This window comes from Fusarium pseudograminearum, chromosome 4 (assembly GCF_000303195.2).
Source record: "Fusarium pseudograminearum CS3096 chromosome 4, whole genome shotgun sequence".
Taxonomy (NCBI): Eukaryota; Fungi; Ascomycota; class Sordariomycetes; order Hypocreales; family Nectriaceae; genus Fusarium; species Fusarium pseudograminearum.
Genome location: NC_031954.1, coordinates 4,281,964 through 4,296,761, shown reverse-complemented (window position 1 = coordinate 4,296,761; position 14,798 = coordinate 4,281,964). Strand labels below are relative to the sequence as shown.

At 47.9% G+C, this 14,798-nt stretch overlaps 6 protein-coding genes across 6 annotated transcripts, besides 1 other annotated feature; 3 read left to right on the top strand and 3 right to left on the bottom strand.

The window, feature by feature from the left end:
* Nucleotides 1–404: 404 nt before the first annotated feature.
* Nucleotides 405–2,400, top strand: FPSE_07055 (uncharacterized protein; the record flags this gene model as incomplete). The annotated part of the gene is made up of 2 exons (XM_009260173.1): nt 405–1,311; nt 1,361–2,400. The coding sequence occupies 2 exons, from the start codon at nt 405–407 to the stop codon at nt 2,398–2,400; spliced, it is 1,947 nt and encodes a 648-aa protein (XP_009258448.1).
* A 260-nt stretch (nt 2,401–2,660) lies between these two features.
* On the bottom strand, nt 2,661–3,396 carry FPSE_07054 (uncharacterized protein; the record flags this gene model as incomplete). The annotated part of the gene is made up of 2 exons (XM_009260172.1): nt 2,661–2,702; nt 2,770–3,396. The coding sequence occupies 2 exons, from the start codon at nt 3,394–3,396 to the stop codon at nt 2,661–2,663; spliced, it is 669 nt and encodes a 222-aa protein (XP_009258447.1).
* A 312-nt stretch (nt 3,397–3,708) lies between these two features.
* FPSE_07053 (uncharacterized protein) lies at nt 3,709–4,848 on the bottom strand (the record flags this gene model as incomplete). Its single annotated transcript, XM_009260171.1, has 2 exons — nt 3,709–3,895; nt 3,944–4,848. 2 exons carry the CDS (start codon nt 4,846–4,848, stop codon nt 3,709–3,711), a joined length of 1,092 nt encoding a protein of 363 aa, XP_009258446.1.
* Nucleotides 4,849–5,730: 882 nt separating this feature from the next.
* Nucleotides 5,731–7,363, bottom strand: FPSE_07052 (uncharacterized protein; the record flags this gene model as incomplete). Its single annotated transcript, XM_009260170.1, has 2 exons — nt 5,731–6,908; nt 6,961–7,363. 2 exons carry the CDS (start codon nt 7,361–7,363, stop codon nt 5,731–5,733), a joined length of 1,581 nt encoding a protein of 526 aa, XP_009258445.1.
* Nucleotides 7,364–9,637: 2,274 nt separating this feature from the next.
* Nucleotides 9,638–10,060, top strand: FPSE_07051 (uncharacterized protein; the record flags this gene model as incomplete). Its single annotated transcript, XM_009260169.1, has 1 exon — nt 9,638–10,060. One exon carries the CDS (start codon nt 9,638–9,640, stop codon nt 10,058–10,060), a length of 423 nt encoding a protein of 140 aa, XP_009258444.1.
* A 3,666-nt stretch (nt 10,061–13,726) lies between these two features.
* On the top strand, nt 13,727–14,307 carry FPSE_07050 (uncharacterized protein; the record flags this gene model as incomplete). Its single annotated transcript, XM_009260168.1, has 2 exons — nt 13,727–13,947; nt 14,001–14,307. 2 exons carry the CDS (start codon nt 13,727–13,729, stop codon nt 14,305–14,307), a joined length of 528 nt encoding a protein of 175 aa, XP_009258443.1.
* A 66-nt stretch (nt 14,308–14,373) lies between these two features.
* Nucleotides 14,374–14,394: a repeat region.
* Nucleotides 14,395–14,798: the final 404 nt, after the last annotated feature.

Sequence of the window (14,798 nt, the reverse complement as noted above, 5' to 3'; positions counted from 1 at the left end):
TTAGCGAAGCACACGATTCCAGCTAAACCAGCAATGGAGCACTCGCCCGCGCACTTTGGAGGATCCACGTCAGTCCTGTACACTCGCACTCTTATTTCTTACGTTGGAAGACCCCTCTTTATTTTCCAGTTATCGGGTCGAGGCCAATCGGTTAGGATGGACTCGCCGGGATACGTGTGGCTTGGGATGGGAGATAAGAAGTTGGCTGCTGCGCTGTTCTTTGGACTCTGATCGTGGTTCTGTTGCTATTTCTCTCTTGGGAGAAGAACGGGAATATCTGACAACCAAACTGACTAGTCTACCGAGGCTAGAACTAGCTATACTAAAGTTTGATCACATTTTTCTTTTCTATTCGGACCCCTTAACGTCCCTTTCTTTCATCACCCGAATACCACCATCATATCATGCGCGTTGCTATCATTGGCGGAGGCCCATCTGGTCTTGTCCAGCTCAAAACTCTCACGACTGCCCACGAACACTTCCCTTCAGCCGAGCCCTTCGAGACCAGACTCTTCGAATCCTATGATAAACTCGGTGGCGTCTTCCTCCATCACGTCTACGAAGATGCCGAGCTCGTCTCTTCCAAGTTCCTCACTACATTCTCCGACTTTCGTCCCCGTCCTGAAGACAACGACTTCTTCTCCTCAGAGCGTTATAGGGAATACTTGGAGGAGTATACCACATATTTCGACCTTTGGCCTTATATCCATCTGAGTACAGCCATCACGGGTGTTAGAAGAGGAGACACAAGTGAACATGTCGTCAGTTACAAAGGCCCCAATGGCGAGGAGATCGAGTGGGAGTGTGATGCCATTGCTATTTGCTCAGGCGTGCACTCAAAAGCACATATCCCAAATATCCCTGGCATTGAAAATGTCCCCGAGGTGATACATTCATCAGACTTCAAGAAGCGAGAGCAATTTGGAACAGGAAAGACAGTCATGGTCCTTGGCAGTGGCGAAACAGGCTGTGACATGTGCCATCTTGCCATCACATCTCCTACAAAGCAAGTTGTCTTTTGTCATCGCGATGGTTGGATCGGAGCTCCTAAGCGAGCACCTGGACAGAGATTCCTGCCGTGGCTGTTTGGGGACGAAGACTACGAGGAGCCACAGCTGCCTATCGATGTTAGTCAAGTTACGTTGTTTGATTCAATGTATGTTCATCCCATGGTTCGCGATACGATGATCGTGTGGGATTATTACCACTTCCTGGCTTTGCCTGCTGGGTGCTGGATTTGTGGTGGTTCAGAATATGGTGTCGATCAGTGGGTCGGTCAGATCTTCAGTGAGCGATTCCACGCTTCGAGATGTAAGTTCCGTCAATCGTCGTTCTCGAGACACAACTAACATTGTAATAGTATTCTGGAACAAAGGCTGGCAACGCATTCAGAATAACGTCTCTACGCCCTGGCGTCCTACCAAGTGGCCATTGGGAACTCGCATTCGACAGTTCTTCTTCCAAACAGCTATTACCCCAGCTAAACGAACCATTGACGTGGCTCCTTTCCCATCTCACTTTACGCCTGATGGTGTAGCTCACTTCCCAGATAATGGCCGCCCAGAAGCAAAGCTTATTCAACGATCTGTCGTCAAGCCTGACATGGTCATCTTTGCAACAGGATATGTTCCACACTTTCCCTTTCTCAACACAGAATACAACGCTGGTCGTCGACCATACCCCGTATCTCACGATGCAGATGTCCGTCAGGTCTGGTCATCCAATGATCCTACTGTTGGATTTATTGGCTTTGTTCGTCCTGGCTTTGGCGCCATTCCTCCTTTGGCTGAGATGCAGTCCATGCTCTTTGCTACCCATCTACTCAACAGAGTCCCACGACCTCTTCTAAAAGATGATGAGTGGCATTATCGTATCATCCACGCACCAAGTGCGCGAGTTACATATGGTGTTGAGCACGACAGCTATGCATACCAGCTTGCCAAGGACATGGACATGGCGCCCTCGTTCACTGACATTCTCCGTATCGCCCTGTATACCCCCTATGGTTGGCGTCTTCCTTATGTTTGGGCCGGAGGAGCCAGCTTCACCGCCAAGTTCCGCCTCGTCGGGCCTTGGAAGTGCGACAGAGCGGCCGAGATTCTCACGGGAGAACTATGGGAGACTATTACTCGACGTAACGGTCTTTTCGGTAACATCCCCATGGTTGTTGTTCCCGTTCTCTACCTAGGCAGTATCAACCTGTACTACTACATGCACTCTCTATTCTGGGGATGTCTGGCCAAGATTGGGCTTTGTAAAGCGCCTGTGCCAAGAAACGATGTGAAGAGAAAGTTTGAAGAGCTGGCTCAGAGGGAACAGATGAAGATGGTACAGGATGCTAAGATGGCTGCAGTGGATGTCCGCGTGGCAGAGATTTCAGATGATGACAGCGATTTCTAGTTGCATAGGGCATTATAGTAGGCTGGCAATAGCGTTTCAAATTGATGAGTCGGGCATCCCAATTCGTTCACTGGTTTCAACCACACTTTGCCGTTGTTATCACAAGAATCTAAACGGAGTTTTAGCTGAAAGGGCCCGCCAGCAGCAAGCCGAACCAGGACGTCTAGTATATACTATGAAAGTTAAGATACTACCAATAATTACAATGACCTTGACATAGTAACCTAGGAGGCATGGATATATATGAAACTATGAAGCTCCTAAAGAGCAGAAACCATTCGGGCACGAGCAAGTATACAAGGCTGCACATATGTCAAGATTTGCATCACAATCCTCGGCCTCGACACATGAAACACGGTCGACACATACCCCCATCTGGCAATCTTGTCCCGCACCGCACTGCGAGCTCAGCGTACAGGTCGTGGTGTCAGATGGAGGGGTACAGATCGCGTCAATACAGTTGCAGAGTCCCAACGCACACACCGGATTGAGGGACAAAAGACAGTCGTTCCTGTCAGAGCATGCCCCCCCTTCAAAAGCTGGACTAGTTGTCGTAGTCAAGGCGGAAGTTGTAGTGGATTGAAGAGTTTGCATCGTGGTGGTGATCAACATGGTAGTGGTGTCTTGGGCCGAAGTTTCAGTCGAAGAGACGTCTTCAGAGAAGGTGGAAGTAGTTGTAGTGGGGAGCTCAGTTGTAGTCTTCCCATCCGTGGTGAGGGTAGAAGACGCATCTTCAAAGATGGTGGTGACTTGTGTAGTAGTAACAGAGATCTCAGTAGTACCAGTTGAGATGTCCTCGTCGGTGGTTGTTTCGGTGGTAGCGACAGAAAGCTCAGTTGTGGAGATCGCAGTCGTGGTCTCTCCTTTGGTGGTGAGAGTGGTCTCAGTGAGTGATGCTTCAGTGGTCACAACAGTCGTCGGACGACATGGTCCAGCTTGTACGCCATTGAAGGCCAAAATAGCCAACGCGGCACTGAAAAAAGAAGAAGAAATCATGACGAAGCCAAAAGAGTGATTGGACCAGATACAAATGAGCGACAGGTGAAAGTACAGCGAGAAAGGAAAGGAAAAGGGAAATATCGGAGAGGTTTTATTCCCCTTTTACCTATTTTCCTTTTTGTTTATGACAATTTGGTGGCGCAAGCGTTATTGCTTTATTCAGACTCTAGGCCTTAATTAATGTCTACGCTACTGTAGCTAGACCAAATCACCCTTGTCAGTTAAGCAAAATCTTAGACTATCGGCTGGCCTATGCGCAGCTGAAGCTGTAGATCCTGCTCCTCTCTTAGCGTCAACCACAAGCCCTTTCTATACTCCAGCGCTAACATCAACCAAGATCTTGACGTGGTTATCTTTGTCGTTAATGAGAGTTTGGAAACCCTCCTCAACAACCTTGTCCATCTTGATGACCTTGGTAATCATTCCCTCGGGTGTGATCTTGCCATTCGACAGAGCATCGATAACTTCTTCAAAATCTCCGAGAGCATATGTCGCGCTGTAGAACTGTCAGAACACACTCTTTCAAGGTTGAGGAATCACTTACCATCCAACATAAGATCTCTCCCGGAACACAATCTGGTTCATGTTCAACTGCGCCCTCTTCTCCCACACAGCAATGTTCACCAGCACCGCCCTAGCCTTCAAGCAATCGAACGCTACATCAATAGCATGTTGCGAGCCCGCAGCATCGAAACCAACATCTGCTCCTAGACCTCCCGTCAACTTCTTCACCATCGCCACGACGTCGTCCTTTGTAGGATCGAATACGTGGTGCGCACCAAACTTCTTGGCAAACTCTCGTCTCTTGGAACTGACCTCAGTCAACATGATGTTCTTGCATCCCCGTCCAACGAGGGCCTGCACAACAGCCAGTCCAATTGGTCCGCCGCCGACAACGAAGGCTGAGTTGCCGTCTTCATAGGGCGAAATCTTGGTTGCGTGCCATCCAACAGCCAGAGGCTCAACCAAAGCGCCAACTTCGAGGGAGACATTATCGGGTAATTTTTTAACAGCATCCTGTGGCACGACAGTTGATTCAGCTAATCCACCTCCCCAACCACTCAAACCGATGAAGCCGTTCTTATCGCAACAGTTTTGAAGACCACGCTTACACGAGCGACACTCATTGTCGTAGATGATAGGTTGCACGCAAACGCGGTCACCCTTTTGAAGACGCGTGACTTCACTGCCGACTTCTTCGACGATGCCGCTGAATTCGTGGCCCAGAGTAAGTGGTGACGTCTCACCAGTGATGCCGTGCGGGGTGCCGGGTTTGGGAATGAGATTGTTGCCGCCGAGATACTCGTGGACATCTGTACCGCAGATCCCACAAAACTTGGGAGCAATGCGAACAGTAGTGGGGTCTAGGGGCTTGACTGGTACGGATTCAAGACGGATGTCTTGTTGACCGTGATAGCGGACAGCCTTGACTGATTGTGTTGATGTCATCTTGTGATACCTGAGCTGAGGAGAAGTAGAGAACAAACCGACGGAAAAGAGGAAGAGAGGGAGGAGGGGCTTTTATGCAAGGACCTTCCGTCTCTACTCAAGAGAACAGCTCCTTCGGCCGCAGCAAGCACGAAGCCGTAAGCGTGACATGTACGCTAGGTTCCCCTCATTCGCAAGACATGCCACGTCCCAAGACAGCAATGCGAAGTCACAAAGTACAAATAAAGTGTGGTGATGTACCGATCGGATTACTGCCTTTGGCTTAGACCAATCATGAGATGATACCAGGATTCAAGGCTCCACGAATGATGGGATGACTTTGGATGCGGGGAAGAAGACCCTAGACCGGGATTTGGGGACGGATATGGAGGACATTATTGGGTCAGTTGAGAGTTATGAGGTAAATATCATCGGATCCAGTTCTCTATCTTGCATAGAAGTGTGGACATGCCGATGAGATCATGTCATGAATAAGGAAGCGAGCGATCATGGTGGGACTGAAGAATGTCTGGGTATATTCTTAACAACAAGATGTGTATAAACAGAGTTTGAGATTTCGCGGCAGTGCCAGTAGCAAAAAAGAGTGTGGTGTTTGATCAACTCCCAAGCCAGATTCAAGAAATGTACATCAAACCGGAATTATAGTATTTCGTCAACAATAGTTTCACAAAGCAAAACGATACAGTCAAAAAGTGAGAATAATAAAGGATGGTTATTCATAAAACGAAAACTATAGCAGCTAATCATTGTCCATCCAATCTATTCTCATAAAAGCAAACGCTTTCTTCGAGTGATCTTTGTCCCATTCAGCAGATCCCTCTTGTTCCAACCTTCACATAAAGACCCCTTGTTGTTCTTTTGCATAAAACTCGAACCCGACTTTTAAGTGGCATAAGGCTGGTAGACAGTACCATTGCGCTGGGCCTCGCGCAAAAGTCGCTTGTTGGACCTTGTAAGCCAGATCTTGAGGACAATGGCGCAAGCACTGGATGAAAGACCAAAGGCCATCATACCAATGAAAGCACTGATGTAGCGAGGCTCCTCCTTGGCGACGAACATGAAAGGAGCAGTGAAGTTACCAATCTGCGACAACAAGTTGCACAGAGCGACGGAAACAGCTCGCTTCTCGGGAGTCTTGGCCAGAGCACCACTGACGTATCCCATGATAAGGGGGTTGGCGATATACATTCCACCGACGTAGATGAAAGAGGCACCGTAACGGGCTCGGGCATCGGTGGTGGCGAGACAGATGATGAAACCAGAGCAAGCAACAGCGACGGGGATAGCGTAATGCAGACCTCTCTCCTTGACCTTGTCGGAGTGCCAAGCGTTGACATATGAGCCAAGGGCAGCAAAGATGTAAGGAGGAGCAGTGAGGACAAGAGCGATGACAGGACCGTAGCCCCAATCAGCGGCGAGACCACGAACAATTGAAGGGTAGAAGTTGGAGAATCCGTAGGCAGCAGAGATGGTGATGTTCATGAGCGTAAGGATGTAAAGCTTGGGATCGCGGACAGAAAGCTTGAGTCCTTCCCAGGCACCGGTCTTACCCTCGGTAGTAGAAGGTCGGTCAGCAATGACACGGGCGGCAGCAACCTTTCGCATGTCCTCAGTCATAGTCCACATGGCGCTACCGGTGGTAGAAGTGGGATAATCAGGAATGAACCAGATACAGATCATGGCTGAACCAGCACCGGCGGTGGCGAGGATGATGAATAGCCATTGCCAGCCAGCAAGTCCGTGCTTCTGTTCGAGAGTGGCGTAGGTAGCAGCGGCAATGAGACCAGCGGAGCAGAAAGCGATGGTCTGAGCGGAGTAAAGAATGGCCATGCGGAAAGCAATCTCCTTTCTGGTGTACCAGCAACCAAGGAGGTAAATGGCACCAGGCAGAAGAGGAGCTTCGACAAGACCGAGAGCGAATCGCACACCCATGAGACCAGAGTAAGATGAGACACCGACAGTGGCAACACTGACACCAGACCAGACAATAGCCATGAGACAGAGGTAGAGACTGGGTCGAATCTTGGTAATCATCATGTTACTGGGAAGTTGACCGAGGACTAGAAGCTGGTTAGTAAAGGTCAATGCCAGTGATTGATATTTGTCACTTACCATAACCGAGAGAAAGAATAGAGACAGCAGATGAGAAGTTGGATCCGACAAGACCCAAATCAGCATCGAAGGAACTAAGACGCGCATGACCGATGGACGCTCTGTCGAGGTAGTTGAAGAAGTAAAGACACCAGACACAAGGCATGAGGGTCATGTCAAGACGTCTAACAATCTTCTTCTCCAACTCTCGCCAGTTTGGAATACCAAGGGCTTCGATCTGCTCCTCGGGGCTGGGAAGACGGCCCTCCTCCTTCATGTAGCCTTCCTCCACAGAGGCCAACTCCTTCTCAATGGCAGAAGCATCATCGGCTTTGATGTCTGTAGGACCAGTGGCAGCGTGGGTAGCAGGAGCCTGAGGGTCCTTCACAGCATCACTGCCAACTTTCTCGTTGGGGGTGGCCATTAGAGAATGGGTCTCCGAACGATCAGGAACAAAGGTTGGGTTTTGGGAGAGGGTATGCCCTTGGATAATGCTCGAGACGAGAAACTAGCTTGTAGAAATAGACTCAACTCAGAGCAAAAGGGCACAGAGAGGAATGAGAAAAAGGGGGCAGATCTGAAGAGACAAGCAGAGACTGGGGGGAGAAGAATGAAGAAAATGGGACCCAAGTTTTATATTTACAAGAAGTCAGTCTAAAACCCCGCATGGCGGTTGACGGTCAACCCCCGGGGGAAGACTGTCTCCTCCTGACCCCGAAGCCAAGAGTCCGGGGGATCAAGAAAAACGCAAAAATTCTCTTGGTCCTGGGAACGAAAACTGGGGTGCGAAGGGTCGGAAATCTGGGGCCCCATAAAGCGAGGTGCGAGGTTCGCCGATATGTCTCAGTCTTTGAGGGGAAGATCGTCGGTGACAAGTCCGTACGTTTGGTTCAGCCGTTTGTTCCATGTTCTTTGGCGATGTTGTCAAAATCGGATACAATAAATTACATGTTTGTACGCACGAGGTGGTGAGGCTCTTTGTTAGTCTGCGGCTCAGCGTGAGGCTCTTGACGGGAAAAAACACCGCTTGTTGAGGCGCTTCGGGGGCATGGCCTGATTAAGTTTAGTTGTTGAGACTACCCATTTTATGCTTAGTTTCTAGGTTTACATCTCGTCATCCGTTTAAAAATATTCCGATACTCCTGTATCAATATCACGACCTCGAATTTGCATTGTCAGTCCATTCCCAAGTTCGACATGACCAGAAGAAACAGTTTATTTCTGATCTTCTCAGTCTCCCGCTATCCGCCGAGTCATTCCAAGCTTATCACTCCTGCCAAGTCTTTCACATCACCGTTTTCGCATGATGGCTCGTAATTGCAGGAATATGACCGTGTCGCATTGCCAAGTGTTATTCTCCATATATCAAGCTGAGAGGATACGATGAGAAGTTCCCGGCTCTTGGAATTTGGCCGAGTTTTACCTGTTGCCACGGATATACACGATAATGCCTTCCCGTGCCAAGATATAAAGTGTCCACCATCGCCTGCTCAGTTGCTAATTGTATGTCTGTATCTCTATTCCCGTCTGGGCAGACAGGGATTATTTCCGCTTGGCAGAGGACTTATTCATCAGCGGCCAATACACTGACAACAAACGTCGACAAGAGTCTAAGGTTAAGCTCTGGGAAAACACTTGGCTGATGAGTCTCTGGGGAATCGCGTGAGTTTCATGCGCCAAGCGCGTCTATCTTATACTCATTAGGAGTTTCTTTCTGTAAGAATTGGAAGGTTTTTACGTTTTCTCTACCCGCGGGATAAGACTCTTCTCCACTTGTGCTCCAACTGCGGAGTCCACGGGTTGGGGTCTGTCTTGTGTCTGTACCCCGATTCGCCAAGGGTTGTTCCCACGGGAGATGAACGTTGTACGAGGGGCGAATAAAACCGTGTCTTCCTTGTTTCAATGGAGTAATTATTAGACAAAGACCCTGGATGCTATTCGAGGCTCCGTAATTATCAAGCATAAATCTATGGTTAGTAGGCGATACTCCACCAGATCACACATCGCAGGACCCTTTCATGAGTGTCAAGACTGCGCGAGGGATGATTAATGATTTCTTGACTAAGTCTATTGACAACTTTAAATCAAATACCAATGGTTTTTACAAATAGAGTCAGAAATGCCGGAGAAATCAATTGCCTCACTGCAAACATCAACATCAGCCAACATGGTCATGATTGCAGTCGCCAAGCCGGTTCAAGGCAGCCGTTGAGAACTGAACCCACAATGTCGTGATAAGACCCTTGGCGAACATTCGCTTCCCAGTTCTACTTCCGAAACTGGGAAGGGCTAGTCCAATGTTCGCCACGCTTTGTTCAATTTCGTGCTTGCATATAGAAACAGGCGAGACCGGATATATGGTGCTCAAAGGTTGTTGGATGTCCGGCATTTACTAACAAGTGGATTGATAGCCAATAACCAATGTTCAGAAATGGCAACTAATGATCGAGTGTGTTCGTCTCAAGTGACTGTTCGTGGTTATTGGGGTAGATTTAAATGTTTTTTGTTCATCTAATTGAACTATGGAAACAAGTGAGCAATGCACACGCACACACAAGAATGGTGAACAACATGAGTTGGCTTATAATATGGTTTCTATGTCTTCTCAATTTAGCTCGTAATTCTCCAAAATCTATTGATGTCAGAACCACCGGAACAGGTAAGTTTCACGGCATCAATTTCGCACACTTTTTCCATCATGTCTTCCGAACTCACAGTCGAGGAGTTGCGGGCTCAGCGCCTGACAGCCATAGAGGCTAGAATGAGTCATCTACGGACTATCATTCAAAGTCAAAGACGTGCCGTTAAAACGACCAATCTACAAGTTAACGATGACGTTGAGATGACTGACATCTCCAAAATCGATCAGGGTCCTGGCAATATCGATCAAGATCAGATCTCAGACATCCCCGATGTTGACATGGCTGACGTTTTCAGTTTGGATCAGATCAATGGTCTTCTCGACATTGAGATGACTGATGCACCCGTCAGCGACGAAAGTCACATATCCCCACTCGGATCGACAACCTCAGAATCGACAACCTCAGAAACGGCAACCTCAGAAACGACGACCTTTGATGACATCAAAGACTTGTTGCCAACTTCGTTTCCGATGGCCTAGCATGCCATCGAAACAAGAAAAACAGGCGCACCTCAGGGCATCAGAAAGGTTGACCGCTATAAGCCTAAGAGATGGAATTTTTGGACAACTTATCCTGCTTAGACTAGGCTTCTTAGACTACCAAGTTATCTTTGTACTCTGAGACCTAGGAGGCCGACGTTTCTACTACCTACTAGACGCAGTCACTGTGGTCCGACTGCTAGCATGGGCCCTAATCATGGTAAGTTTGATAAGCTTCATCTGCATTTCTTGGCCTTGATGATGCAGGGGCTAGAATGTTGTAGTACAGGGATTGGCAGAGAAATTTATTCTCTGCCCAGACCTTTACTTCAGTCCCAAGGGAGTCCATCGCGTTGAGGGTTGTGGCCGGCAAGGGGGTGTTCTTAGCACAGTCTAGCATTACTGACGAACATGCCCAGATCAAGGTAAGTACTCTGCCACACATGTATTTTCTCAATTATTCGTCTTGTATCTATTTTGTTTGCCAGCATTTCCGTAAATAGCCAGCTCTGAAGATCACCCTCATTAATTGATGATCGCCTAGATCAGGTGAACGATTAGTAAGCTAAGCTAGGTAAGAATAATTCCCTCGGGTAAGATTTGACTTCTCTCATCATTTTGCCTCCACCTATGAGTGTGAATCCATGTCTTGTTCATCCCCACAGCCCGCGGTATGTGATCTGTCATCTGTCATAGGCGAGCATGTTTGACCTTGTGGGCTCGTCCTTTCCGGACGAGACTCCACACCGACAACATCAACCAAGAGTCAGACAGCACGGCATTTCACATGACAGCCAAAGACAATCCAACCAGACGAGCGATCATGATACGGAAACTTCTACTATTGATTTGGCTGATGGAATTTTGGACGGTGCTATTACTGTGAGCAACGGTGCTATTGCTACGCCTTATCCCACTACGTTCAGCAGTCCATACTCTACTCTCGGGTGCAGTCTTCTGGACCCATTCAATACCCTATGTGAAAGCCCTGAACGATTGCGACAGCTGCTAAGACATCGTATGAACCCAAATTATTTGTTCTCTGGTACACTTTGGCTAATATGCAGTGTAGCATTAGTCAAGTCTGCAGGTGAACCATTATTCCGAATCGACCAACAAACCAATTTGGTATTGTTCCAGGGCTTCCAAGTCGAGGATGCTCCATTGTCTTTCTTGGCGGACAAGACTTTGTTCCATGCTCTATCTCTTCTCCTTACATTGGAGGCCAATAATCACGTACCCAACTATGAGACTCTGCATCACCGTGGCCAAGTGCTCGAGTCTCTTAGATCGGACTTGTTGCATTCTCGGGATGGCGTGCCATCGCTGCAAATCATCACGGCTATTCTGATGCTTATCAGTTATGAATACCGAGTACAGGATACCCAATCTAATCCTGACACGGCCGCTATGCATATTCGTGGGCTTCAAAGTATAATGCACCACCCTGATGTCCTGGCCAGCGGATACAGTCTACAACGCATCCAGCAGATACAGCGCGCTTTGTCCTGGCAGGACATAATTTGTTCCCTGGCGACGGGTACGCCTCGGCTGTTACCATTAGATAACAGCGATGCTTTTAATCGCTTACGAGAGAACAAACTGTATGACAGCTACTTTGTTTTACCAGAAGGACTCGCGCCGTATACTGGTAGCTGGCCTGAGACATCATTAGCCGTGTTCGAAGATCTCAACGCGATGTGTCAGCTTGTGGATAGAATGCAAAACGCATCATCGCCACACTTGTCTGATGAAGACAGCAACACTTTACCCGCCCCAGTACCGCTGATGGAGGATTTAGACGATGAGGGTTACCCACTCTACAACAACCAAGCAAACTTGGAGATTCGACTTGTAGATCTTCTCAGCCAAACAAAAGCAGATTCCCAAAGTCAGGATGACTTGATATACAGAGCGTGCCTTTTTGCAGCGTATCTCTGCACGTACAGACTCTCTGCGGGTCTCTGGGAAGGCCATTTCGTACCAGAAGAATGTGTCACGGAGATACTGAAGTGCATTGCAGACTTTGCAAGACATGTGTCGCCGTGGAAACTTGCTCCTGACATATCGTTCTGGTTACTACATGTGGCAGGTGGCTTGACGAAGAGCCAACTTAACAAAAAGCAAGCAGCGCTGTTGATGCAACGATACCGGCCTTTTTATTCAGTTTCTTATAATTTGGACTGGGAAGTGATCGAGATGAAATTGAGAAAGTTTGTGTGGTGCGAACACACAATGAAGTCGAATCTTAATCGATTTTGGCAGGAATGTCAGAATGCTTACTGTCAGAGATCCTAGAAGGGAGAAGTTGTGAAGGAGTCTGAGAGAGATGCGCGTATTTTTAATATTATACTATAGATATATTGATTGGGCGCGCAAGTTCCTCTTGATCCATATATTGATTCAAAACAACAAGATGCCTGCTTCAGCTTCGCGCGCTACCAACGTCAAGTTCAAGAAAGCCCCTGCTAGTTTTGTGGCTAATTCCACGATGGGCCATCTTGTCTGGGACTGCGCAGCGATCAATTATTGCGTGGCTGGAGATGACTCTCCTATGTCTTGCTTCAATGTTGAAATGGCGTCAGTCAAGACATTCTCAATGTTTCATGAATCTCGATATAGGGTATTTCGGCGCTTCGAGGCGCGTATTTGCATCGGACATGTCTCGTTCCGGCGCATCCCTGCCAACACCAAGACTCACCGGTACTGGGCCGGTCAGCCACTGCAAATTTCGGTCAAAGTTGCGTGCAGGCCTCAAAAGTCTACCTTTGTGTGTAACCAACCATTCTGTCTGTCTCAGCATCGTTTGCCTCCAGGGATACAAGTCTCGTTCGCCACTGATGTTACAGGCGGGGGGTTTTGGCGGCCGTTTGCGTTGTCTTACCCTTCCAACGGCCACTGGCAGAACCCCCGCCTGTAACATCAGTGGTGAGATACTGTTGTGAAAGCCTGCGAGAGTAAATGTTTGGTCAATTGAACATGAGACCTCTGGTTCCTGATGCGTGTTTCTTTTGATCGCCTTATCAGCCCTTCATGTGGACAACGACAAGATTAAATGATATTTGACTGATCTCGATTGCGCTAAGATGATGGCTGACGAGGGCGAGATTGCTAGGAAGCTGTCTTGTGGCTGCATGCGCTGTAAAGGAATAGCGTGGCAGCCTCTCTGAAAGACTGGTGGGAAATATCGCTCGAAAAAGAAATATATTAATTATTGTCCTGTATTGTATCTCGTGTAACACACCAAATTGGATTATGTACCTGTCTCGTGGCCCTCTGGTCAATCACATGGTCAATGATCTGCAAGTATCCGGAGAGTGGTCAGCTTTCATGCATCTGACTCTAATGTCAACGCGTTTCACGGTGACCGTTGAAGTTGGACAAGGCAAGATTGAACCAATGCAACCGCCAATTAATCCCAACTTATTGCTTCTTTTTCTAGGTGCGGCCCGCTAGAGACCTGCCGGTGGGAACTGATCCCCAGCTCGACATGGCTTGCTTTAGGCCATCTTGATCGACACCCCTACTTTGCGATTCCCTTCATGATCTTCGTATTGGGCATGCAGGAGCCCGACACGCGCTGGACTTTCAGCCCTGACTAGCGAAGGGCAGTTTTGACTATAAAGAAGCTTTGAATGGTCCAGATAAAAAGAGAGTGTATCAATCATGGCAATCGTCACAACTCACGTAACACTTTCATGCCGGAAGAGGGAAATGCCCTCTTTCGCTGGCGTCGCTGGCGCAAACTCGAACAAGAAGCGAAAGCTGACAGAACCTGCTCCGGCTGAGCAGCTGAACAACAACTCACAATTGCTTGTCGCCAAGACCACACCATGGGCAGATCTACCGCAGCAGGCGACATGTCTTATTTTATTCTTTTTTGTCGTGTGGGTTTTTTTAATATCTATACTCACATGAACCTGTGGCTGACCTTTTGCAGAGCAAAAATGTCCAGCACTAGACCAAAACCAACGACTTCTCCACAGATGACCAAACCTCCAACACGGTCAAAACTTGGATACGTCAAAATAACAAAAGCTCTCGCCAACTTGGATATACTCAACTCGGGAGTGCGGGAAATACTGACACAGCTTGATGGGTTAATTAAGACGGCGGAGGAGATAGACTGGCTGCTAAAAGGAGAACCAGGGCTTGCTCGTTCCGTTGGACGAACAAAAGAGGTTGGTCAAATGGTGATCGACTCAATTCAAGACAGGTTGGCGTTTTTAGATCAACAAGAAACATGATTGGATTGAATGGGCCGGGAGTTTTCCGTAATGACGCTATACCTGATGAGACACGACATTGAAGGCATTTAAATAAAAATAATTAAACACGATATCATTGCTGGATGAACTGTGGTAACTCGACCAAGAACAGAAAGGCACACAGTCACTTCTATTAAACGTGTTCATGGAGAGGTCGATGATCCTAAAATATGCAAAAAATGAGGTTCTGCCCGGGCTCGAACCGGGGACCTTCTCGGTGTTAACGAGATGTCATAACCAACTAGACCACAGTACCTAAGCTGCTTTTGATGTAAGACAGCTGCTGGGTTACGCCCTATGAAGACAACTGTTTTGGCTGTTCGTCCGTGACTTTTCCAGCACATTTTCGTCGCTGTGAAGAGCTCTTTACCACATCGTCATCATGCCCAAGATTGCGAACGTCTACAGCACCCTATCATTAGTCCAAATTGCTATTTATCCAATGTATTTAAACATTGCTCAGCAATATC